The 24719-nt window shown below is 53.5% G+C and overlaps 1 protein-coding gene across 10 annotated transcripts in view; it reads right to left on the reverse strand.

Moving 5' to 3' along the window:
* The window catches only part of PAX6 (paired box 6), a 28612-nt gene extending 4166 nt beyond the window's left edge, over nt 1-24446 (reverse strand). The window contains exons 1-12 of one of the 10 annotated variants that reach the window (XM_004369752.2): nt 24317-24408; nt 17497-17690; nt 13544-13620; nt 13126-13186; nt 9460-9590; nt 8632-8673; nt 8322-8537; nt 7450-7615; nt 1419-1577; nt 908-990; nt 518-668; nt 312-427 (exon numbers count right to left, since the gene is read on the reverse strand). In XM_004369752.2, the coding sequence (XP_004369809.1) occupies nt 312-427; nt 518-668; nt 908-990; nt 1419-1577; nt 7450-7615; nt 8322-8537; nt 8632-8673; nt 9460-9590; nt 13126-13135 (1074 nt within the window). In that variant the 5' untranslated portion in view covers nt 13136-13186; nt 13544-13620; nt 17497-17690; nt 24317-24408. Of the gene's footprint in view, nt 1-133; nt 428-517; nt 669-907; nt 991-1418; nt 1578-7449; nt 7616-8012; nt 8538-8631; nt 8674-9459; nt 10292-13125; nt 13187-13543; nt 13818-17496; nt 17691-17789; nt 18007-18779; nt 19002-24316 lie in introns of those variants that run through there. The other 9 variants (XM_004369753.2, XM_004369754.2, XM_004369755.2 and 6 more) reach the window with 9 other exon arrangements.
* Nucleotides 24447-24719: the final 273 nt, after the last annotated feature.

Below are 24719 nucleotides of genomic sequence, written 5' to 3' on the forward strand. Positions count from 1 at the left end.
GCTAATAATATGCCAGCACTGTTTCCATTTTCTGGTACAAGTTTCATTGGTATCCAAAACATGCCCCACTCCCACCCGACACGATACAAGCTAACATTCTCTGTGAGCAAAAGGTAGATGAACTTGACTAAACAAGTCATGAATCAATCAATCAATTAAAAAAGATTGGACCAACTGTTTTCATCGCAGACTTGACTGGTCAAGCCAATCACTGTAGTTGGCTCCCAGCCAACCAGGTCTGCAGGTCCCAGCCCACTCCCCACTAGACCTCCTGGGCACCCATTAAGCAGGCAGCCACGGGCCTCACTTACTTGCATAGGCAGGTTATTCGCCATGGTGAAGCTGGGCATGGGCGGCAGAGCACTATACGTGTTTGTGAGGGCTGTGTCTGTTCGGCCCAACATGGAGCCAGATGTGAAGGAGGAAACTGCAGGGAGGGAGACATGAGAGATAGTCATGGCAAAAGTCAGGGCCAATTTTAAACACATTTAGTATTAGTAGTTGTATTTCAAATTACCAGGCGTGGTGGGTTGTGGGATTGGTTGGTAAACACTGGTACTGAAACTACTGCTGATAGGAATATGACTAGGTGTATTGCTGGCCTGTCTTCTCTGATTCCTCAGCTTTTCTTCTCTTCTCCATTTGGCCCTTCGATTAGAAAACCATACCTGGAAATCAGATGGAACAGGTTAGCCAGACCCCTGGTAGCCCTGTGCCCACCTCCAGCCCAATCCCACCCCTGACACCTCCACTGCCCTCCCCGACCCTTACCTATGCAGCAAAGTATTTAGCAGACTGGGCCTGTTACAATTTACATAAATAACTGGTGCTCATTAGAGGCACCTTTGTCTCTGGAAAAGGCAAATGGTTTGAATCACAAAGCTTGCAACCACAAGGTCTTAGGTACCTGTATTCTTGCTTCAGGTAGATCTATTTTAGCCGCTAGTCTTTCTCGGGCAAACACATCTGGATAGTGGGTTCTCTCAAACTCTGAAAGAGTAAGTTGATTTTTCTATGTTGTGCCAGAACTACACAAAGTGAGTGGACCAGCTCTCCCCGCCCACTACTCCCATCATCTCCAATCAGTTCCCTTGGATATGTCACTACAACTAGCGTTGACAGAACCAAGTTAAATCTTCTTTGTAATAACATTCAAGGACCCTACCGTGGCGTGAACTAATCAAATCATCATTATTTCTCTATGAGAAGTTAGACTTTTAGTCTTTGAATTACTGACACATAAAAAGAAGAAAACCTACTCAGTGAAAAGATGGCCAGGGGGGGATAAAAGGAATAAGAAAGAAAAAGAAACCTTTCCAGTCCTCTATGCAAGGGCCCTGGCTAAATTCAGCCCTTTGTACTGAAGATGTGGCATTTACTTTGATTTACTACTTCCGTACTTTGAAAAACTCCATCACCTTTCTCCAGGGCCTCAATTTGCTCTTGGGTAAAGGATGTTCTATTCCTTTGCAGCTTCCGCTTCAGCTGAAGTCGCATTTGGGCCTCATCTGAATCTTCTCCGTTGGAACTGATGGAGTTGGTATTCTCTCCCCCTCCTTCCTGTTGCTGGCAGCCATCTGGAACAAAAAGGGTAGGATGGTAAGAGAAATTCAGGACAACTGGAGCCTCCAAAAGGAGCCTGGAATAGCCATAAACTCCAATAGCAGTATATCCTGAAAAAACATTTCCAAGGTGAATAAGTGTTGGTCTTCTTTTAACAACATACTGTACCTGACCACCATTTTCTTTCTCTCTCTGTTTTTATCAAGATGAGACTGCACAATATATACACTAAATGGCATTTCTTTGAATGACAAAACAAGCACTGAAGTTCCCAGTTAAAACGATCTTTCATAACTAACCTTAACTCCCTAAATGCTTCACCCAGTTCCCTTTCCCTGCAGAATTTATTTACCTATGCCTGTGTTGGAAAAATAAAAGTGATGCTCAAGATTTCAGCTGATCTATAATCAGTAATTCCTATCTAATCAATTAGATGTTGATAGGTTTGTAGAAAATGCTATTAAGAAACCAAACCAAGCTTGTAATCTTTTTTAAAAAATATTTATCTAGTTTTTATTTGAATTCTACACAGTCAATTTCATTTTAAAGGTTGTGAATTTAGAAGTGCTCGCATTGTTCTGCAGTTTTATTCAACTATTGTATGAGTGCGCTTTGCCTTGACACCTATTACGAGCACAGCTGTAATTATATCATCACCAAGAACAGGCTATAATTGCTGAAAATGGAATTTTATATTTAGATAAAAGGACTGTCCATTCTTTGTATGTGTTGCAGCAGAGAAAAGTAAGATTTCTTTTAAATTTTTAACGTGTAATTTTAAAAAAGAAATAGTAGAGAGTTCACTAACTAGCTAAATATGCTATGCTGCAGCTGAGTCCTTGGCATATCATTTAAGCAGTACATTTTTAATTAGGGCATTTCCACTACTTTTAATGTAATTTCTATCATTAAACAGGGTAAAGTTTTATTGTTTTCCCTTGGCGCTTGGAGGGTGAGATGTGCACTTGGGGTGGCTGTCTCTGCCTTGCCTGTGAGGCCACAGCCTGTTTGAAGGGACTCAGGCCTTCACTGGGCCTCCAGGGCCATTGCAGACTGGGTCCTGGGTCCTGGGTCCTGGGTCCTGAGGCCCCAAGGAATACCAACAGAGCTGCCTCCCCCCAGTATTGGAAACTTGGCCAGCGGGGGTGGGGGAGCGAGGGGCTGCTCTGGGTGCATTGGTGGGAATCCCGAGGCCAGGAATATCATTTATAACCCAGAGGACAATAGGCAGTGCCTTCAAAGAGTTCAGGGAATTGTGACAGGATCTAGTGGGATCCTTTCAGGAACTTTGAAATGTTTTAAAACCCCAACTTTCTCCCCCATTTAAACAGGCGGATTCATCGGCACTGGCCACCATATGGGCTCTTGGAGATCTATTGAGATGACCACCAACACTTGAATAGCGAGAGGCTGCTTTTCACCGCTGCACAATGCCCCGTGAGTAAGGGAAACTATTAAACTCCTGGGGCAGGAGCGTTGGCAAACTTTCGTGGGCAGAATTTTGAGGCCACAATGAGCGCGGACAACAAAAGGATTCTCTTGAGGCGTGCAGCGGGCCACATTGTGTTACAAGAAGCCCAGTCAACAGACTTTTCAGTGAAGTGTGTTAACCCCTCTGCTCTGCTATCATTAATCACTGTCCGTAGAGCGGGCGCCTCATTGCTATTTAGGGCGCTTGCTGGAGGGATGGAGAGTGGAGGGGGGGCGGGGAAAAGTGGAGGGGAGACACGGAGGGAGGATGGGGACAAGGGCTGGAAGTTGGGGGGGGCAAGGAGAAAGGCTGGGGCGGGGGGGGGGGTGGCGGGGAAGAGGATATGGAGAAAGAAGGGAGAAAGTGGGCTCGAGAGAGGAGGCCAGGGAGGTGTAGAAAGAAAGGACAGAAAAGAATGCTGAGACGAAAAAGAGACAAGAGGGATCGGACGAAAGGATGAGAAAAAGAGGAAAAGGAAGAGGAGGGAGATGATATTAGTGACTAGGCTGCGGCTCTCCTTTGGGTCAGCTTGTGCCACAGCGGAAAGGGGGGTGGGAGGGCTACTTAGCGGAAGGTGAGAAGCTCTGCTCACGTGGGCCCACGCCAGTGTCCGCCCTCAAGTAAGGCCTCAAGTTTCCCGCTGACTTTTCAAAGTGTTTTTAGGCAGAAGAAATCAAGGGTCCTCTTCCGTCATTTATGAGTTCAGTGAGCAAGGAAAAACTTAAAACTAACTCCTCTGACAGTTTTGGCCAACTGCGAGACTCGTTAGACATTGCTTTTGGAAAACACAAACAAAATTCTGCGACCATCCGGCGTTTAGGGCCCAGGGCACTGAGGGAAAATTAATCTCTGTCCCTCCCCCGGTGGTCACTCACGCCCTGCCTTCCAGGAGGCTCCACCTCAGCCCCTTTTCTGGCACATTCGATCTTGCCAATTAAACAAAGCTGCCCGGATCCCCCTCAGAAGACCCTCACAAAAAGCATTCTCTGCTTCTCTGACACTTTCCTAATTTTAAAACATGAATATATGCTCGTTCTCTCCCTTCCTCTACACCCGCGCACCACACACACACTGTCTTGGTAGAAGACAGACAGATAGATAGACAGACAGACAGACAGATAGATAGATAGATAGCAGCCCAGGGCCCCCGCACGGGCTTGAGAATTGACACTAACGGCGAATGAAGTCAAGGAGGAGGGGGGAGCGGCGAGCTAGATTTTAAACCCCCTTAAAAAAAAAAAAAGAGTGGAATTAGTGGCCAGCAAAGAGAAACCTGTGGCTAGGAGCCCTCCACGACCCCACAGAGCGAGCAGGCACCATTAAAAGTTTGTTTGATACTTTAAAAGTAGCAACTGTTTGCAGCGGTGATGGACAGGTCACTCTTACATAGGGCGCCTCCTTTTTCTCTTAAGCGGGTTTACCTTCCACTCTTAAGGCTTTTAACGAAATAAAACTAGAAGTTGGATCTCGAATTCCCCACGTGATAAACCTAAGTGGCAGACAATTAAGATATCTTCTTTAAAAGGCGCCCCCTCAGAGCTGAGCAAAGAAGGGGCCTTCAATGGGCGCCGTCCACCTTCCAGCCTAATCCGTGAGAAGGCGAGTGAAAGCGCCTCCCATTATCCCCACCCCAGGACCATCTGACGCTGGGGATAGGATTTGTTTCCTGGAAGACGAAGAACAGAAAAAAAAAAAAAAAAAAGACGCTGGGAAATAAAATCATTCCTTAGTTTCTTAGTGTCTTAATCAGTGAGGCGGAAAACAAGCAAGAAAAGATAGCAACCCGGTTGCGGCACCTTTTCAGCTCCGGAGTGCGGATCAAAACATTGTAGCATCTGTTGAAAGAGAGACTGACTAAATCCTATAGAGGGCCTGAGTATTACTGGGGGGTGGGAAGGAGGGGGGAGGGATAAGAAAAAGTGTCTCCGTGATCCCTAAAACCACCAAATCGCTGGAGAATTGGGGCTGGATAGAGTTGTCTCTTGTTGTTGTCAGCCCACGTCGTCATGGTTTTATTCACCGCCGCATGGCGTTGATCAGATGGAAACCATATTTGTCTCCCTCTGACACCTAACCTCGCCTTATGCTTTCGGAGTAATGGACTCTTTAAAACCCAAGAACGGCTTCCTAAGCCGGGGAAGGGGGCCAAGGAGGGAGGGGAACCCCCTTAGTGCCAAACGGCCTGAGGAGTCCCCGGGAACGTCAGCCGACGCTCGCCACCAGCGCCTGTGTCCCCGACACCCTCCCTCCCCACTCTGTTTTCCAGGGTAGTCCTCCCAACGCAGCGAGGGGAGGCGGCGCCGGGGACAGGATCACCTGAATGGGGCTTTTGGAGTGGGGCGGGGGTGACAGCGACCCAGAATTCTCTAACTCAGCACCTAAAATTTAACAGTTCCTGAATGAGCACCATCTCCCGCCTTAACCATTCCCACCAGGCCCCTGCGGATACGAACTTGCTTCCCGCCCTCACGCTCCCCAGGGCGAAAGTCTCAAATCTGGCGCCACCTCTGGTGGAGGCAGTGGGGCTGGCAAAGCTTTTGCCGTTGATTTATGTTCGGCGCAGGCAGCAGAAGTGGGGTGTCCTCCTCTATGCTCCTAAGCAATCCTGAGCCCTCACAGCTAGAAGGCCAGGGGGTGGAGGCTCTGGGCTCGTTCACCAAGGCCTGGGCTCCTGTGCCCCACGCCCTCCCCAAGACTCCTTGGACCAAGTCCGCCAGGCCCTGACCAGGGAAGAGTCGTGGGGACTCAGATTGCTTGGGGCGAGAGGACCGAGAGGACCGAGGATGCTCTGACGCCCCTGGGGGTGCGAAGTGCGGGTGTCACTTGGGTGTGTCCAGAGTACGCACGTGGGAATCTTACAGTTTCAAAGGTCGGGCAGGGCTGGGGTTGTCCGCACTCAGCCGCGTGGCTCCCTTGGCCTCACCAGGGGCTGCAGCTGCCCGGGCGGAAGCAGCGCCTCCTCCAGGGGCTGGAGCTGCCCGGGCGGAGGCAGCGCCTCCTCCGGGTGCGGCGGACCACGATCCTGGAGCCGTCGTGCGGTGGGCGGGTGGGGTCGCCCTAGGGGAGCCCGGACCCTGCGCGTCAGGAGGCCTCCGCCGGCCGAGCGGCCGCGCTGGGAAACAAAAAGCAAGTGCTTTGCTCCCTATCTTCCCAGTGTCCGTCCTATATTGTTTTCTGCTCTTAAAACTGACGTGTCTAATTGGCAATTGGTGCCGAATCGTGTCCAGAGGTCTCTTGTGGAACATTTCTACAGCTGTCTCCTTCAACTAGACGCTTATTCATGTCGCCTTAATGAGAAACAAAACGTTCTCTAATGAGCAATTACAGAGCGACAGGATTGTTCCCATAACAAATTCTTGCGAGTGACAGAAGCATCCTTTGTACCAGATATTTCGCATACTGTTACCGATTTTCCCTTCGCTAGCCCGGCCCCGTGGAGGCGCGGGCACCCGGAGCCAGTCCGGGAGCGCACAGACGCGCGGGCAGCCCCACGGCGGTCCCCATACGGCAGCCCCTGGCCCGGAGCCCCTGGGCTCCGTCGTGCTCCAGGGAGTGAGACGCCGCCACGTCCCATTATCCTGCATATTATCTCCTTGTCACAAAGACAACAAATATCGATTAATCTTCCAAGTAAACTGTTTCCTCTTCTTGACCAAGCTACCTCGCTGCGTATGGGGGGGGGGGGGTTCAAAAGACACCTTCATCCGTTCCTCTTCCTCCATTCTTTCTCACAGATTCCGGGTATCCCAGGTCCCGTCTCCCCTCCAGCACGGAAGCCTCTCCTGGTACCCCGCAGTCTGGCTCACAGTATTTTCACCCTGACACTTCTACGTAGTCACCACCCACAGAGTGAGAACTGAGGGCCCGCAGGAGTAAGGGGAGGAGGAGAAGGGGGTGGTGGGAGACACCTACCTCTAATGCCCCCTCCTCGACTTGGCCCTATATCTTGCTGTTCACCCTCTCATATGCACTCTACTCATATTCACATAATTTGTCAATTATGGCAAAAAGCAAAACGATACGATTATGTTTACCTTGCAGTCTGTCAGTGTGTTAACTTGTCACACTTCTACAGCAAGGGGGCTCTCTGTGCATTTCAATGGGAAATTTGAATAGAGCACCACACGGCTAGCTAGCTCTTACATGCACATACTCCTGCCCACAACGCAGACACTCACACACCAGCCACGCTCATACTATTCCTGATATGCAGAATCCTCATACTCCCAAGCTAACCAGATGGTTCAACAACACCATCTAGATACATTGCAAGTCAATGCATCCAGGCCTTTGAAGAGTCTCTCCACTACATCCCCCAAGCACAGAGGCCGGGAGGGGGAAGAGATTGGAGGAGGAGAAGATGGACGAGGAGCTATGTATATGGAGGACTTCAAAGATGGGTGCTTGGGTTTTACCTTGTGTAGGTTGCCCTGGCACCGAAGTCCCCGGATACCAACCGGGCCGGGTGCCCCAGCTTCCTGTCTGCCCGTTCAACATCCTTAGTTTATCATACATGCCGTCTGCGCCCATCTGTTGCTTTTCGCTAGCCAGGTTGCGAAGAACTCTGTTTATTGATGACACCTGCAAATGAAACCAAAATCAAACCAAATGGTCATGTCCCCATTTGTGACAGTGAAGACACTGTCACCCCATCTTAAGTCCCCATCCCCACTTGCCCACCCCCTTAAAGAACAACCCTCAAAACATTAAAATGTTTCCAGCCCCCCTGGGACATTGGGTAGATTTGCAGAGACATTGTGGAAAGAATGACAGCCCATCACTTTGGGCATGGAAACTGAGTTGGGTAGAAAATTGGGTAATGGGGGGGGGTCCTTCACCACTACCTGGTGGCTCTGGTGACCTGACTCAGTGGCTGCTTCACTCTGTTAAAAGACTTCCTCAAAAAGATTTAGACTTGTTTTGGAGCTTTCTTTCATTTACTTGGCTTTACATGAGGATGGAGATGGATGTTTGATGCCTGAAGGAAGGTTCAGGTGGGTAGATTTGGAGGAAGCTCCAAATTTTTCCTTATTGACTTAAGAGCTTTTCCTAAGTGCTTTCGCCCTCTGCTTTGCAGTATGCAAATGAAGTAAATAATTCCCCATACTCAACTCCCATTTTCCAGATAGTCAAAAAAGGACAGAGCACTCCTCTCAATACCCCAGATACAGAAGAGACAAACGTGGGGCAGAAAGAAGACACAGAGAGACACCAGGAGAAAGGAAAGTGGGAAGAAGCAAAGGAGAAGTTAAAGGGCAGGGAGGGTGAATGTTCTCAGTGAACTTACACTTGGTATGTTATCGTTGGTACAGACCCCCTCGGACAGTAATCTGTCTCGGATTTCCCAAGCAAAGATGGACGGGCACTCCCGCTTATACTGGGCTATTTTGCTTACAACTTCTGGAGTCGCTACTCTTGGTTTACTACCACCGATTGCCCTGGGTCTGATGGAGCCAGTCTCGTAATACCTGCCCAGAATTTTACTCACACATCCGTTGGACACCTGCATAGGGGAAGTGGACAGAAAACCACATTATTAATAATTTCAAGACAAAAATAAAATTGTGTAAGTATGCATTAAACAATGACAAGCTTACGTTTTGATTGTCCAGCACTTGGACTTTTGCATCTGCATGGGTCTATAACACAAAAATATACCTTCAATGGTACGAGAACTTACTGTAGAGAGCTTTTTTTCTTAAAATTACATTTGTAGCCCGAAAAACTACCAATATGAAGATACTTTCAGTTTGAACTAAAAAAAACTAATCAAAAAAATTTAAAAACTGTTTTATTAAACACTGTCTGAAGATGCATCAAAACGAAGTCAGATTAATTTTTTTGTGCTGACCTTCCTTAAAATGGTGTTATGCTTTAATAGGCAAAGGGGAAAAATAAAACTAAAATTTTACCCTTTTTTCTTAAAAAATATGCCCAATTACATAAATGTGAGTTAGGGAGGGGCTAAGTAGCATTTGCCTTTTAAAATCCATATATGTTCTTCATGACTATGAAGAATACAGATATCTCAAAATCCAAGGTAAGTGTGAGATGGAAAGAGGGCAACTGAAATTATGTCAGTTTATGTAACTCAGCTTATTATAGTTCATAAACTATTACCACAATGAATGTCTTTACCAAATGAAGGGAGGTTTTTTTTTTAAAAAAAAAAACATACTTTTTTTTTTTTTTCCTTAAGCAGATGAATTATCTCATGACTGGCCCAGGTAGAGAGAGGTAGGGAAGGATGGTGGCAGGAAAAGGGAAAGTGGGAAGGCAGGGTGGTGGGGTGGGGACTGGGGTATCCAGTGGGTTGATGAGGGTGGGGATCCATAATTAGCAGCGTTTACAGTAAGAAATGAAGAGAGGGCGTTGAGAGTGGAGGGCCGCGGGGGCGGCGAGTGGGGTGGCGCCGGGAGGATCACCTGCAGAATTCGGGAAATGTCGCACGGCCGGGCCCCGCTGTGAGCTAGCTCTACGATCTTCTGCCGGGTGGAGTCCGGCAGTGGCCGCCCGTTGACAAAGACACCACCAAGTTGATTCACTCCGCTGTGACCTGAGGAAAGGGAGAGGAAAGGAAAGGAGAGGAGAGCAGAGGAAATAGGAGAAGGAGAAAGAGGAAGAAGAGGGAGAGGAGAAGAAGAAGGAGAAGAAGAAGGAGAAAAGACAACCACAATGCAGCCTCAGCTCCCTGCCAACCCCTGCCAACCTCAGCGATCAGGTCCCTGCTATCGATCAAAAATGACAACAGATCAACACAGCCATGCGGTGTATTGGGCACCCCAGCCCCAAAGACAGACGTACTCCTGCCCTGGACTGCAGAAGCACCATAGAGTCAGAAATGTGCTAACAAGCAAAAACTGACACACCCCACTACCGCCATCACCCCAACTACACTCCCAGACCATTGCCCCTCTTTATAAACACCCAGCAAGCCACTGAACCCAGATGGTGCAAACAACCAGCTCTAAAATAACCTCCCAAAGATCCCCTCTTAGTGTCACCCCAAACCTCAGGTTCTACAGAACCCACCCTGAACCTCCAAGTCTCTGCAGTGTTGGACCAGTACTTGTAAATCCTACAGCCCTTCAATGTTCCCTGGGATGCTAGGGTCCGGAAACGTTTGCATCACAGTACAAACTCTGGCAAAGGCACAGCACAATCACCCGGGTTTAAAAAAAAAAAAATAGAAAAGAAGAGAGAAGAACCAAAGCAGCAAATCTGTGGCTAGTAAACCCCAATCTAGCTTTAGCACCCACTCGGCTCCAACCACAGAGTGGCCTTGCTCCCCAGCTGCCGCAGTGGGGCCAAGAGCCGCAAGCCGCGGCAGGGACGGCTGCTCTGCTTTACTTTGTGCTGAGGAACCTGGCCCTCCCCACTGCCGAGGACAGATATTAGCAAAAATCAAAGGGAGGAAAGGAAAGGAAAAAAAAATAAAAAACCAAAACGACAGCATGTCCTCCCCCAGCCCTCTTTTATCTCTGTATCTCACAACCTCACCCTATTGTCTAATCTGGGGGGAGGGAGTTAGCACCTCTAGGTAGCCTCCTCCCCAGAAACTACTGACATGCAAATAAAACCAATCACCATTTCAATTTCCTTAAAAATCTCCAACCTGCAGCCCCAGCTCCAGAAAGCAGACTTCCCAAAAGACGTGGCTGCTTGCTCGCTCTCCTCTCCTCTCTTCTCCTTGGAGCCTCCTGATAAATTGACTCCAGAAGCCTGTGCTTCTTAGCAATAAATAAGCTCCAAATATAGAAGAGGGGGGAAAATATGATGAGCCTCTCTGACATTTGTCTTTAAAATAAAACTAGCTGCACGTCAAGTTTGAGCTTAATTTCTGGAAATAGGCGGAAGTCGCTCCGGATCATGCATGGAAGGCTAATTGAAAAGATCAGTCGGGGCGCTTGTGGCAGCCTTGTCACTTTGTGACAGTGCTCTGCTCCGGGAAATTGCATCGTCACGACAAACGGGACCGTGATAAAACGACCCTTTCCGTCCCTATTTGGAGATCACTCAGACGAGATTGAACTGCACTCCTTTCCCCTTCGAGGGGAGCCGCGTTTTCAGGGTAGCCGAAGGCTTGGGGCGGCCATCACGGGGGGTGGGGGGGCCGAGTCTCAACTCGATGAGAAGTGACAGGCGTTTGGGGGATCTGGGCTCGAGCTGGGCCCAGCGCGAGCTCGGGGACAGCGCCGAGACAGCGCTGCGCCAACAGAGCGAGGCCTAGATCTTGATTCCGGTTTCTCCTAAATTCCGTTTACTGCCTGCGTTTGCCTGGCAAGTCGCATTTACCCCTCCACCTACGGAATTCCCCCTCTCCCCTCGCAAAGGGAGCCTTCTCAGAAAGAGAAAGGCTGTCTCACGTAGAGACAGAGACTTTCCAAACTTCATGCCTCACCTGGGCAATTCCCAGCCTATGAATGCCAAGGCGTGTGAGGTCGCCTAATCCTAGACCTCCCTTCTTCTCCTCCTATTGCAAAAAATAACTACATGCCTGCCACCTCTGCAGCCACCGCCGGCGGGTGCTCCCGAGGAGACGGGGCCAGGACGCCTCTGCCAGCATCGAAATGGCAGCGAGAAAGCACAGCTCTAAGTTTCCCTTCAGAGGTTAAGCCTCAATCATTGTGTCCCTTCCCTAGGGACGGCTGGCGCTCTCGCCCAGTGGCGATGATTATGAGCCTAGAATTCGACCGCGAAGCATCTAATAGGAAAACATATGGTGTCAATTTGGATGCTCTGTGCCTCGCGCACACCCGGGAGCTAGCAGCACAAAGCCCTGTGGGTCGGCGAGCGCCCCTGCGCCCCTCGGGGCCCGCCAACCAGGCCGCAGTGGCAAACGCTCGGTGCAACTTGCCCGGATCAAACCCAACCGAGAGCCTGCGGCTGGGGAGACTGCGCTCCAGGGGGAGAACCCTGACGCTGGGAGGGGCGGGTAGAGGCATTGGCCTCGCCAAAGCGTGGTGTCTCCGGGGCCAAGCCCTGGGACCTGGCAGGTTCTGCACAACCACCCACCGCAAAGCTCAACATCTTCGCGCCCTTTCCTGGGGTTCGCGTCCATCCGCCCCAGCAGCCCCAGGGAGTGGTCAGCGCTTCCAAGACAGATGGATAGAGCGTGTGGATCCTAAGTCTTTGTGGATCGGCAAGGAAAGGTTGACCTAGGCCTTTCCACTTCAGATATAGCCGAGCCCTTAAACCGCGTCCAGACTCCGCATCTCAACCTGGGCCTAGTTTCACTCTACTTCCAGGCCCCCAGGCCAGGGCTCCAAAGTAGCTCTGCCACGTTCTGGCGCCCACGGACTGATCAGGAAGGTGGGCTAGGGTTCCAAAGGCCTAGGCAGAGGGAGGAAGCAAGGTGCATGAACCCAGGAATCACAGGCACTATGGGGCTGAATGGCCAGAACCCACGCAGGTGCAGTTGCTAGGGCAGGGGTTCTCCAATTTCCGAGCGTGTCTCCCACCCTCTTCCCAGACCCAGTAAATCCTGCTCTCTGCCGTGCCCTGTAACAACCCCACGGTGCGAGGTTACCACCCCCCTCCTCCCAATCGCAGGCCCTTTTCAAGCCTGGGTTCCCCATTCCCCTTCCATTCTAGGCCCTGAGGTGGGGAGGGGAGGAGCTGCCCCCAGAGTGACTTGGGGGAAGGGAAGTCCCCCACCCTACCCAGGCGCTGGAGACATTCAGTCCCGGCTAAACCCAAAGGGGCCTCCTTCTCCTCCAGCAACTGGGAGAAGCCTCCACCCCGCCCTGCTCAGCCCAGCCCCTCTCTCCGGGGTCAGAGCCCGGGCAGGGGCGGGGAGGGGGTGTGAGTTACAGGATTTGGGGGGATGGGGTTTCTCTACCGCAGCTTCGCAAACTCCCGCGGGCTATTCTGAAGGCCCTAGCCCCTGTTCTTCCAGGAGCTAGAACAGCAGAGCAAACGCCCTCCCCTCCCTGGCTGCCGGGCGGAGAGGGGCTCAGCCCCGGCAGGTCCCTGGGCCTCGGGCCGGGTGGCCTGGTCAGCGCGGGGCGCTGCGAGCTTCCACACCCTCCCCTGACCTGCTGGCCCGGGAGCCCCCAGCCCGAAGCCCGAGAAAGACCAGAGGCACTTACTGTTCTGCATGCTGGCGCTGGCTGGGGGCCGCGGGGTCCCACGGGGCTAGTATATGGGGCTCTGTTAGCAAGAAAATAAGCGTTAATCCCGGGCCTCTGAGCCAGGTAGGCCTAACTCCCTCCCGGAAGAGGATCTGGGAAGGAGGATCCGTTCCTAAAGAAGGATCCACTCAAACGCTTGGGCTGATCTGAGATCTGAGGGTCATCTAGCTTTGCACTTCAGGGCGTCCAAAATTTACTCTTTGGACTTCAAATAAAATACCCCAATATTTCTAATCTTCTGCCCTCAAACCCTTTATTAGCAGAAATGATGACCTGATTTTTTTTCCTCTTTCTTCCATCTGAACTACAATGAAGTGCACTGAAATAGTGAGTTTTGACTCTTTCCAGTCTTGAAACCAACCACCACAGGACTTGCCTGAAATCTGGGATGTCTGTCCACTCTTACAATAAAGGATCTCACACATCTGCGCACCCCTAGTTAAAGTCTTCCCCCTAAGACAAAACAGAAGGAGAGAAGGGCATGTCAAACTGTGGCTCAAAATCCATAGGCCCATAGACTGTCTGAGCCCCACTCTCACATTCACATCTAGGGCTCAAACTGCCATAAAACCCTAAATCCCAGTGATAACACCTCCATTTCCACGGCCTCTTCTGCAGCAGAGGCTTCTGCAGAAAAGACTTGCACCTGGCTTGGGAGAACTGGAGAATCTGATGAGTTAGAGTCTCACTATGCAAAAATATCGAGAACCAGGGAAAGAGGAAAAGAAGGAACAAGAGGAAGAGCGGGGTAAGGAGAAGAAGCCAAGACTTCGGGTAGACAAGGCTAATACCTGAAGTTTGTAGGGGAAGGGAACCACAGAGGGACCACTGAACTTTGCAGCATCTGAGGGTGCAAGCTGGAGTCGTTTGCAACTGCTGCAGGGCCACACTCCCTCTTTCCTTAAGTAGTTTCACCACCCGAGTTGCCCCAAGGCCCCCAGAACCCAAATTCTGGTTCCTCCTTCATCCTTCGCTGCCCCCAACCCCCTCCCCAGCTTAGTCAGGCCTCCTCTCCACTCATCTCCCAGCCCTTCTGGGACTTTGAAAGCGGTGAGCCCAACTTTTTCCCTCAAGCCTCACTTATTGTGATTAACTTCTCTTTTGGTGTTTAGATCTTCCCCCCTTTCACTGTACTGTGACACACGCTGTCTACCTCGCCTCACTGCTTTAGAAAGTATGAACAGGAGGGGGTGAGCTTGGTCGACAAAGCCTACAGACAGCAAACAATGGCTTCTATTCTCTGGCTCTCCCTGAACCCAAAGAGCAAAACCAAGTCTCCCTAACCAGCAACATAGCTTCCAACCAAATGTACCAATAACCCACCAACTCACAAAGGGAACAGAGAGACGGTACTCGCTTAGTAAGTCCTGATCCAGTGCAGGTCCCCCAAGGCTCACCCTCCACCACCCCCTCCCTGCCTTCCCCTAAAAAGGAGATTCTCGCAGGGAAAATAGAAAAGTAATTTCTTGTTATAAATATCTGAAGGTAATTGTGTTACTAGTGTGAGTTGTTAGGGGCTGTAAAAAGATACAACGGCACCGTGGGGAGCTCAATTGGGAAGAGAGAGTTACAAGAAAGAGCCTATTCAAGACGTTTGCTAAAAAAGAGAGTGAGAGAGAGGTAAAATAATGGAACAGTCACAGCATCATTTCTCCCTGTTTAAAAAAAAAACCAAAATATTCATTAATTTTCCCGTTTTGCCTATGGTGATTATTAATTTCGCCTGCCAGCAAGCAAAGAATTGCAAGAAGCCATTTTTCTCTTTAAGGCCATCCGTGGTCTAATTTATTAACTAGTTGGGGGGGGGGAGCTTAAATCCATAAAAACAAGCCTAAAACGAGGACTTTTTCCCAGCGTCCGTATACCGCCTGATAAATACTGGCGATGCCAGAGGGCTACCTAGTTACCCTGAGCTGGGTTGGCTCCCGACTACTCCCTCTCATCTCTCAGATTCCGCGTCCACAGTCAAGCCCGGGACAGGCAGAAACAACAACTCGGCCGCAGAAAGTGTCCCCCGCTCCCCAACGTGCAACCCAGAAGCTGCAAGGTAGTAGTGGGAGGGGGAGGGGGTAAAATTCGCCGGGGAGGGGCAAAACTTCCTGAACTCTGCTCTTCGTAGTCTACATTGTACACAACCACAACTGAATGCCCCTCATCCCGGCCGGTACTTGATGCCATTTTTTAAAATGTCACTAGCTGATCCCAGAGAGGCCTAGCCGATTAATTTTCGAAGCAGCTGGGAAGGTGGAAGCATTTCAAGTTCCGTCTCTGCTCCATCTTCCACCTCGCCTCTGCTAAGAAACTATCTAATTACCTAAGTAATCGTTAACACTTAGTCCAAAAGCTACCGAGAAAGCGAGGCACACAGACACCCGGAAGCAGTCTTGAGTCAAGAGGCCAGACCCCCAGCCGCGGCCCAAGTCCCCCGGTTTAGCCCCGGGCTTTGTACGGCCGGGGCCAGAGACCCACGCGGGAACGAAGGAGTGTCCGGACACCCTGGAGTAGCCCGGGCCTTGGGCCACTGCTCTCCACCCCCATCCCCACCTCCACCCCCAACACAAGCCTGTTTTCAAATGGAATCTTTTTGCTGTTGTTATTTTATTACTTAATTCTCAAAATCCATCCCCAAAATCCTTAGCTGGGGTGAAGGGGGAGCTCACTCTTAACATTACCCCTCCAGCCGAAGAGTAATTAGCAATTAAGATGACAAAGTTTTACTCTCCAGGGCCAAATAAGGTAACAACTGATCAAATTGCCTTTAGACGTTTGTAAAGGTCACCGGCTATAAAAAATGTAATGTCAACGGCAACAACTATTATTCCTTCTTGGTAATATCGCCAGGCTTTCAAGCTCTTTTCATTTCATTTAATTTTCTGCCCCCACCCCGTCCTCAAACCTTCTCAAGTTTGCGTTAAACGTCCAAAATGGCTTAGGGAGCTTTGGAAGAGTAAGAGAAAAAAAGAAACCACGTTCACTTTGTTTTTAAACTTTCTAGAAATCACTTCTGACTGGAGGGCCGGGTTTTAGCACTCCAAAAAGAAAGCATTTCCACTTGAAATTCAACTCCATTTCCCCCCAATTACACTTGCTAAAATTCCGGGCTATTATGGCGCAGGGAGACTTGAGAAAATCTGCACAGGGAAAGAGGCAACAACTTTATGAACTTTGAAAAGGCACTTTTTCTCCCGGGGTCCCAGAATCGAAAAGCTCAAATTACTCAGTCTAATTAACCGGGAGAGGATGCGATCAGACGAGAGGGAAAGGCAATGCTTTCATATTTATTTTTCCTTTTTTTTTTTTAAGGCCTCACAAAGAAGAATCACGGGCATTCGGATTAGCGGGAGAAAAAAAGCAAACCACCCTTCCACCTCGAAACTTGTTGAAATGGCAACACCTGGCGCCGTTTGCTCAGAGGAAGACAAGGTCATACCCACCCGAGCGCTGAGAGCCAGAAGACAGGGAAGACCTGAGCTTTCGCAAGGCGAGGGAGAGGGTTGGAGGAAGCCTGGGGAGCAGAGACTTTGGAAGTTACGAGCTCCGTGCTCAAGTTGCGGGCCGGAGCCCGGAGGCTTGCTGGAAGCGACAGTCTTCCCGCTCGGCTCGGAGCTCCCTCGGAGTGCGCCTCCGCTCGCTCGGCCTGGCGCCTTCCTTCCCGGCTCGCTCGCGCTCGCTCGCTCGCTCGCTCTTTCTCGCTGCCTCCAGCTTGTGGCCGCCTTGCCGAGTGGCTCCGCCAGGGCTGGCGGAGGGCGCGGTGCCCCCTCAGCTCCTGCTTGCGGGCTCTTCTGCGCCGGAGCCGAGCGCGGCACAAAGCAGGAGGGCTGGCGGCGGCGCGGCGAGCCGGCTCTATCCGCGCTCCCTCTGCGCGCCCGCTCTCAGCACTCTCGCTGGGCCCCAGGCTGGACAAAGCAGCCGGCGGCGGCTGGCCTCTGCGGCCGTTCCCGGGTCTTGGGCACCGCACAGCCTGTTCGTCCTCTCCAGCCGGCCGAAGAGCATTGGGTGACGTTGGGGCCGGGCGCTGAGGCAGCGGCTGCGCCGGGACCTTGGTTCTGCCTGCGAGCTCAGCCCGCGCTGGCGCTAGTGCTGGGGCTGAGCTGGCCGCCCACCGCGAGCCCTGAGCCGCTCCAGCTGGCCGGCCGTCACCCTCCGATGCGGGCTTTCGCTGGAAGTAGAAAGTTTGGGCTCCTGCGTGGAAACTTCTCCGGCCCAACTCTCCCGGCGTAGCAGTGGGGGAGGGGACCGACGGGAGGGAAGGAAGGAAGGGGGGAAGAAGGGGGAGCCCTGCCTGAATATTCCAAGAAAAATGAAGCGAGAAGAAAGGAACGGACTCACCTTTATGAGGCATCCTCTCTCGTTGTCAAAGCTCCTGTCAAGAGTTTTGTTCGTTTGGTTTTGTTTTTTTTTTTTTTCCTGTTGTTGCTTAAAGACCACAACGATTTGAAATGACGGTGTTTTAAAGGAGTTGCCGGTGAGAGTTTTCTCCACGGACGCTGCTGGGTTGGTGTGTGAGAGCAATTCTCAGATCCCTGGGAAGGAGACAGAGATTGACAATAAAATGGGCTGTCAGCGGTTGGAGAGTGAGAGATAAAGAGTGTGGGTGAGGGAAGTGGCTGCAGCCAGCACACCTATGCTGATTGGTGATGGCTCAAGTGTGTTAATGTGTGTGTGCCGGCGCCCGGCCTCGCCTCCACCGCTCCTCACTGGCCCATTAGCGAAGCCTGACCTCTGTCATCATCCTCCAGCAAAACACTTCCTCCTGCGCCTGAACCAGAGCGGGAAATGAGGCCGAGCCACAGTTCGCTTTTCAAACCCACTAATCACTCCGCAACATGCAAATGCACCGCTCGCTCCCACACAAAATATTGCTTTATGCAAAGCAGTGCCGAGGCCTCGCGCCAGCCGATTGGATGCTCCCTCTCCCCGCCCGGTGCAATTGGTCCGTTTGTTTGAATATGAATACACTTGTTTTCGGCTCTGCCGGTGGGTCCCGGCTCCTCTCCCCGGCGCTGGGCCCCCGAGCCCTGGCTCTGGCGCTCGCCGACATCTCCAGGCTCCGCGCGCTCCGGCAGTTAGAGCGGTTCGCGCAGCAACCCCATGCTTGGGGGGTTGATGCAGGCCGCTGGGCTGGGGCGCGCGCTGCCGCCCTTCTAAGCTGAGCGCGGAGCCCCCAGCCCACCGAGGGAGCAAGTTTCTGCAGCTCTGCGCGGCCCTTTCGTGCCAACTCCAGCGCAGCGTGGCCTGCCGCCCCGCCCCCGCCCTCCCCTCCCGCCTCTGTCCTAACCCGGCCTGGTTGTAGGTAACGGTGCACCGAGGTGGCCGCGCCCTAGCCCACCTGGTCTCTGGGAAGAAGAAGAGGAAAGGGGTGATGGCAGCACTGGGTCCTGGCAGCCCCGCTCGGGCTGAGGAGGTCGTCACCGAGGCTGAGAGGAGACCGCCGGCCCGGAACTCGGCAAAGCCCGGCTGCCTCCCCCGCCCAGGCCTCGTGGGCCTGCCGATTCCCCCACCCCGTTTCCCTGGGCCCTTTCTTCTTTCCTTTCTCCATTCGGAAGCCGCGGTGCGCAGCGGAGCGGAGGCCCGGCCCCGGCTGGAGAGGCCCGAGTAAACACGCCACTTACTTTGTGTACAGAGGGTTCTTGTGAAAAGCCCTGAAGAGTCCTCACCAAACACTCACCAACTTCTCCCACGTGCCATTTGTTGACTAAGTGCGGCTGCTTCTCCAGGCGCCAGGAGATGAGGGGAAGGAAGGGGGGGTGATAAGAGGGTAGGGGGAGTATTGAAGGCTGGGGTGGGGGAAGGTATGACCAATGCTGGGAGAGATTCTCTGTGTGTTTGTGTGTCCTATCCAGCAATGTCAGTGTGTGTTAGTGTGTGCCACTGGTTATCTGCGTGTGGTTCCTGTGTCTCCTCTCTCCAACTCCCTCTCCTGGGTCTGCTCAGTCCACGGAGGTAGCTCCCCTTCAGCTGTTGCCAGAAAACCGTGGAGGAAAGTAAGTAAATGGCTTTTCTCTTCTGACCACACACCAGAAGTCCATTTGTTGAATGCCGGACGATTAGGACACACCTCGGTACACTCCAAAGGCGCCCCTCGGCGCCTGCAGTTAAGGTGACAGGGGAGGGAGTGGCCGCCTCGTCCTGCGCTGTCCACAGCGTGATCTCTCGGAGCCAGTGGGCCCTGGCGCCAGGAGGGGGAAGGCCTGAGATGGAGAACACACCCCAGGCTCCGGGAAAGGGGAACAGGGAGGCGGAATTGAGGCAGAAAGGCTGAAAAGAAGCCACTGCCGCCTGCACTTGACTCCTCCTGACGTGTGAGAAGTGCTGAAAGTCAGAGCTCATCAATAAAGTCTGCGCGCCCTGAACTCCGCGCAGACAGGCCGCGCCGCTGCTGTCCCTCGGAGCCGGCAAGGTGAGGACGCTGCAGGCTGTCCTGGGCCGCCCGGCCTGTGTGGGCCGCACACACTCGCCCCACCCGGGACCCAGCAACGCTGCGACCTAGGAGATAGGCAGAGCTCCCGGGGAGCGGAGGCCTCCCCAGCCTGGGCCAGGATCGAAGCCGCACCACCCGCTCACCTCCCCGGCCTGGAGGGCGGCTCCTTCCCGCGGCCCAGGAGCACTCAGCGCAGGGAATAAACCCAGGTCAGGGGAGAAGAAGCCGGCGTTCGCGGCCTCCTGCGCAGGATTTCGTAGGACCGCGACTTTCGGAGGATCCCGGGAAGTGGGTCGGTCGGCCTGGGTCGCTGACCTGCGAGGGTCTGCGTTCTCTTTCTCTCCCTTTTTACTTTTCTAACAAGCATTAAAGAAGCTTGAAATCAAGTCCACTGGGCATGAGCGAGAAAAAAATAAAAAGGCCCAATGACTCTGTCCGAACTGGAGGAGAATATCATTTTTACAACCTCTCAATTAGCGACCGAGTGGATTAGTACCTTCTTAAGCTTTGCCTCGGAAAGAAGCAGCCGTAATCTTGTTGCTATTTCCCCCCAGGGCACCAGCTCTTTGAATCAGCTCCTTCTTCAGCCCCCAACCCCCATCTCACCGAAGAAAAGTTTGTTAACAACAACAAAAAATCATCAGAGGCGGGGAGCAAGGAGTGAATGCCACTGACGTCATTGGGTGGGGGTGGGGGTCTGGAGAAGGACTCTTGGAAACTCTTCTGCACAAACATGAAACCAAAAATGCTTGCCTGCTTCCAGTGTGTCAATATTTAGGGGGGAGGAGGAAGACTCAGCCCAGAAGGCAGGTAGTTTTCAAAGTTTAAGGAGAGAAGTATGGAGAGCAAGATTGCCTTGCTGCCTCTAAGCTAGCCTCTAGGAGCGTGGAGGTGCGGTTCTTCCTCGTGGGGCGTCTCGCTCCCTCTGCCAAGTACCTGCTCTGGGGGCGACACTGCCGAGTGGGCGGCCGGGGTGAGGCGCAGCGGGCCAGGGCCTGAGGTTTGCGCAAAACTGAGACAACTCGCCGGTCGCCATTTTAATTGCATCTTCAAACACGCACCGGCCCCCTTGCTGCCCGCCAAGGCACGGGGAAGTTGTCTCGACTTTTCCCTGCTCTCCCAGGCTCCCCTACCGCACGGCGCCTGAGGAGGGCACCTCTTCTGCCTTCTAGGCCGGCGTGTTCCCGCAGGGGCCGCCGGGGTCGGCCCGCCGGGTAGAGGGAGGCACGCTGGGGGATCGTGGCGCGCGGGAGAGCGTCCGGAGCGTCTGGCCAGTGTTGGTGCTTGTGAGGTCGGGCAGAGTCTCACCCCACTGGCCCCTAGCATTTGCCTGCGCCTCCACCATCTCTGCTTTGGGGGCTGGCGCTGCCAAGGCACAGACGTGCCCACTTCTCGGGGGACGCGCTTTCGGCCCCCGGCTTCGGAACCTGGGGTCTCGCAACTGTTGTCCGAACACTTCCGAACTCCTGCCTTTCCCTGCCGAGCGGAGGCACGGTTCTGGTGCGCTGGGAAGAGTGGAGACGGGCATTTTTTTGGAGGAATAAGGACTCTGCAGACACCTCCGTCACTGTGCAGAGCCCCAAACTGCTCCCTCTCTGTAGGCCCTGGGAAGGTGCAAGGTGGGTTCCCTGAACTGCGGAGCTGGCGAGACGGGCCAAAGGAGCGCGAAAGGCAAAGGCCCCCACCCTAGCCGCGCAGTCCGGGGTGCCGCCCTCACTCGGGATCCTTTCTCCCTCTCCTTTCTCCAACAACCTGACGGGTTCCCGCTCACCCCACAGACTCGCCGAGCCCGGAGCTCGGGGAAGCGAAGGAGAGCCAGGAGACCGGCGGACGGCGGCTCCGGGCTGTGACCACGCTCGGCTGGGAAGCCGTGGTGCCCTCGCCTTAACTCGCCTCCTGTCAAATGGAGAGTGAGTCACGGCGCTCTGGATTCGATCCTCTTCCATTCACACGGGCTGGCAGGCCTCTCTCTAAATACCAGGAAAAACGCTTAAAAGAACCATTGTCCAGCTGTGTCTCCCAGCAAAGAGATTATTCCCCCAGCCCCGGTGGGTCTAATTCCCTAGCCTTTGCCCCCTGGCCCCTACATACGGTTGTCTGCTGAGGAACTCTCCAATTTTGCAATAGGTTCCTAGGAAAGTTTGCTTTTCATTTCGTCCCGGATACACGATCTCCCATCTCTCTTTTCCCTGTAACCCACTCCCTCAAAGGCAAGATTTCAACTTCAAACGAAAGCAAGCCCTCTACTTTCTTACCTCAGTCCCTTCTCCCTCCAAATCCCCTCTCTAAAAAGCTGCCTCTTCTAAAGACTAGGGACCAAGTCCTGAGATCTGTCCTCAAGTGGAACGGGAGCACGCGGGCCGGGGACTACGGGCTTGGCTGGGGGATTTGAGGCTGGGCGGGGGGAGTAAATGTCACGGCTGGCTCGCTGGAGCAGCCAGGGAACCGGAGCTAAGCGCATCCTGACGGGCTTTTAAAATGACATTGATTGGGACAAGCTGTTCCCAACCCCAGTAAGAGTTAATCTGCCTGTTAATCAGCCACTAAGGGACTCAATGCGAGTTTTATTAGCAACTGGAGAACACAGGCGGCAGCGAGGGATCAAAAGCCGGGATCCCTGATATTTGTCAGCGTGGTCTCCAAAAAATGTATTTTCAATTAGAGAACGATTCGGTGCTTTTCATCACTTCCTAACCCAGCCTCACAGATGGTGATTTACAAACTCGGCTAACGGAGGTGGGATGGGGTGGGGGGGTGGCCCACTCCTGGAGGCAGCCGGGGGGCGGACAAGGGGCGGGGAGGAGCTGCTGGTTGGCTCCCCCTAGTTCGGCCGGGGAGAGTTTAAGAATCCTCAGCCTCCGATTCCTCCTGACAGGACAGAGAATGAAAAATAAAGCAACAAATAACGCCACCAATATCAGCATCCGGCTCTCCGGGGCAGCCCCTACTCCCCGGGCCGGGCTCGGGCACAGGGAGGTGTCCGGTTTCCGCGCGCTGCCGCCAGGCCCGCGGGAAAGTTTACGCAGCAAGGAAGACTCTCCTTCCCTCTCTCCCGCGCTGCCCTCTTCTGCCCTGGAGGGGCGTTGGGTTCCCTTCGGTTGTCCTTTCAAATTCTAAAATAAATAAATAAATGCTCAGGCCCTAGGGAAATCTGAATAGTAACTCATTCAATAATCCAAATTATGTGAGAGGGACTGGGGAAAAAAATAGAAAAAAGATAAGCCAGCCACATCGGCTCCCGGATCAAGGAGGGCACTGGAGGGAGAAGGCTACAGAGGAAGTCCCCGGCTCGCCCTGGGCGCTAAGCAAGGACTCTGGTCAGAGGTAATTACGTCTCGGCGTTTTCTCGCCATGACAGCCGAATAAACACAATCTCCAATAAACATCTCTAATGAGGGAGGAGGCCCAGGGATGGATGGGTTTGATTTATGACTGGAGGAGAAGGTCCACTTCCCGCTGCGAAGCAGGCAACCTGCTTGGCGCCCAGTTCCGGGGGAAGGAGCCTGCAGAGCAGAGGACACCCGCCCAGGTAAGGCTTGCGGCCGGGAAGTCACTTCACTCGTTCCCCTCTTCCCCGGCTAGGTGGGCAGGGAGCGGCCAGCGGCGCGGAACCGTACGAGGGGGGTGTCCCAAGCGCCTGTCATAGGTGCCTGAGATCCAAACGTCCCCAGGAGGCGGCCCCAGAAGGTCTGGAGAGAGGGCATCAAGAGCGCGGTTGGGAGTAGATGGGGGGGGGGGCGGCGAGCCCAGGCCTGGCCTAGAGGCCGCCCCAAAGTCCCAGGACGGGGGGTGTCCCCTGCCCGCCTAAGCCTGCCTGGTAGTCTTCGCCACTTGGAGCTGGACTCCCGGGACTTTCGCCCAGCGGACGCAGGAGTTAGCCTAAGTTTGAGGTCGTCCCTTCCCTGACCTACTTCGGGGAAACGTCTAGCACCCAGTTCTGGCCATCTGGGGGCGGGAGGGTGGCCCAGAGCTGCCCTCCTCGGCGCTCAGCAGCCCCGGCTACCCCGGCGCCCACGAGCTTCCCGTCGAGGAAGAGAGCGCAGCGCCCGCGGTAACCCGAGCCCACGTTCTAGCTCAGTGAGAATCGCTAATTATTAGGTCTTCCGAAGTGAAGCTCAAATCACACGCTGGGGGCTTTGCGTGCTGCCCAGCTCTGCGGACCGCATTCTTTCGTCCTCCTTCGTCCTCCGCTCCTTTCTGAGAAACGAGCCCCATCGCTAAGACTTTGTTGGGGTCCAACCATCTACACTTTACAACCGCGGGAAACTTTTGCCGCACCTCGCTCGACCTGTGGCGGGGCATCTCCACTAGCGTCAGGCGCTGTGGGGACCTCTCCACGCGTGCTCCTCGTGAACTGCCAAGCGGAGGAGAGCTGTGTGCAAACTGCACCCATCTGCATTTTTCAGGATCTCGAGCGGCCTCTGCAGATAGTCGATGCAGACCCCCGCCCCGCCCCCAGCTCAGGTTCGGAATGAAAGTCCACTCCCGGGACAGGAAAATTTTGCCACCTTTGCTGAAAACAACGCTTGGCAAAGACAAGACAGCCCCCCCTCCTCAGTCCCAGCCCTGCTGAATAACTCCCCTCAGTATTTGCATGCCTCCTTTGAAAAGCAAAAGACAAGCCCCTGGGCCACTTGGGGCGGGCTGCGATTTGGGGGCGCCTGTCGCGGGCAGCCGAGAAGCGCCGCGGGCCCGGAGCCGGGCCGGGGCCGGAGCCTGGGCAGTTACCTGGGAGCGGAGGGCGGGGAGGTAGGTGAGCCTGGCGGCGCGGGTTCCCACACTTCTCACCGCCGTTCGGCAGGGGAAGTGGCAGATCTGACAGCCGCGTTGTACGCGAGGACCTGCCCCAGAGTTTAAATGTCAATGATAAGAAAAGAGGGTGCTCCGGCAGGCGCTAACTTTCCTTAATATCCACGCCAGCGCCTCCCTCATTGGCTGCCCAGCCCACGTGACGTCACCGAGGCTGGAGTTGGGCTCAGATCTGCTCCAGCAAGCTTTCCGCAGGGCCAGGGCCGGGGCCGAGGCCTCTCCCTCCCCGTGCGGATCAGGCCGTTCGGTCTCCGCCCGGCCCTTCTAGGCCAAGCCTGGGGCTGCCGGGCTCAGCCGGGCCCGGTCTGCCCCGCCCTCCCAT

The sequence above is a fragment of the Trichechus manatus genome, unplaced genomic scaffold, assembly GCF_000243295.1.
Source record: "Trichechus manatus latirostris isolate Lorelei unplaced genomic scaffold, TriManLat1.0 scaffold00006, whole genome shotgun sequence".
NCBI classification, from domain to species: Eukaryota; Metazoa; Chordata; class Mammalia; order Sirenia; family Trichechidae; genus Trichechus; species Trichechus manatus.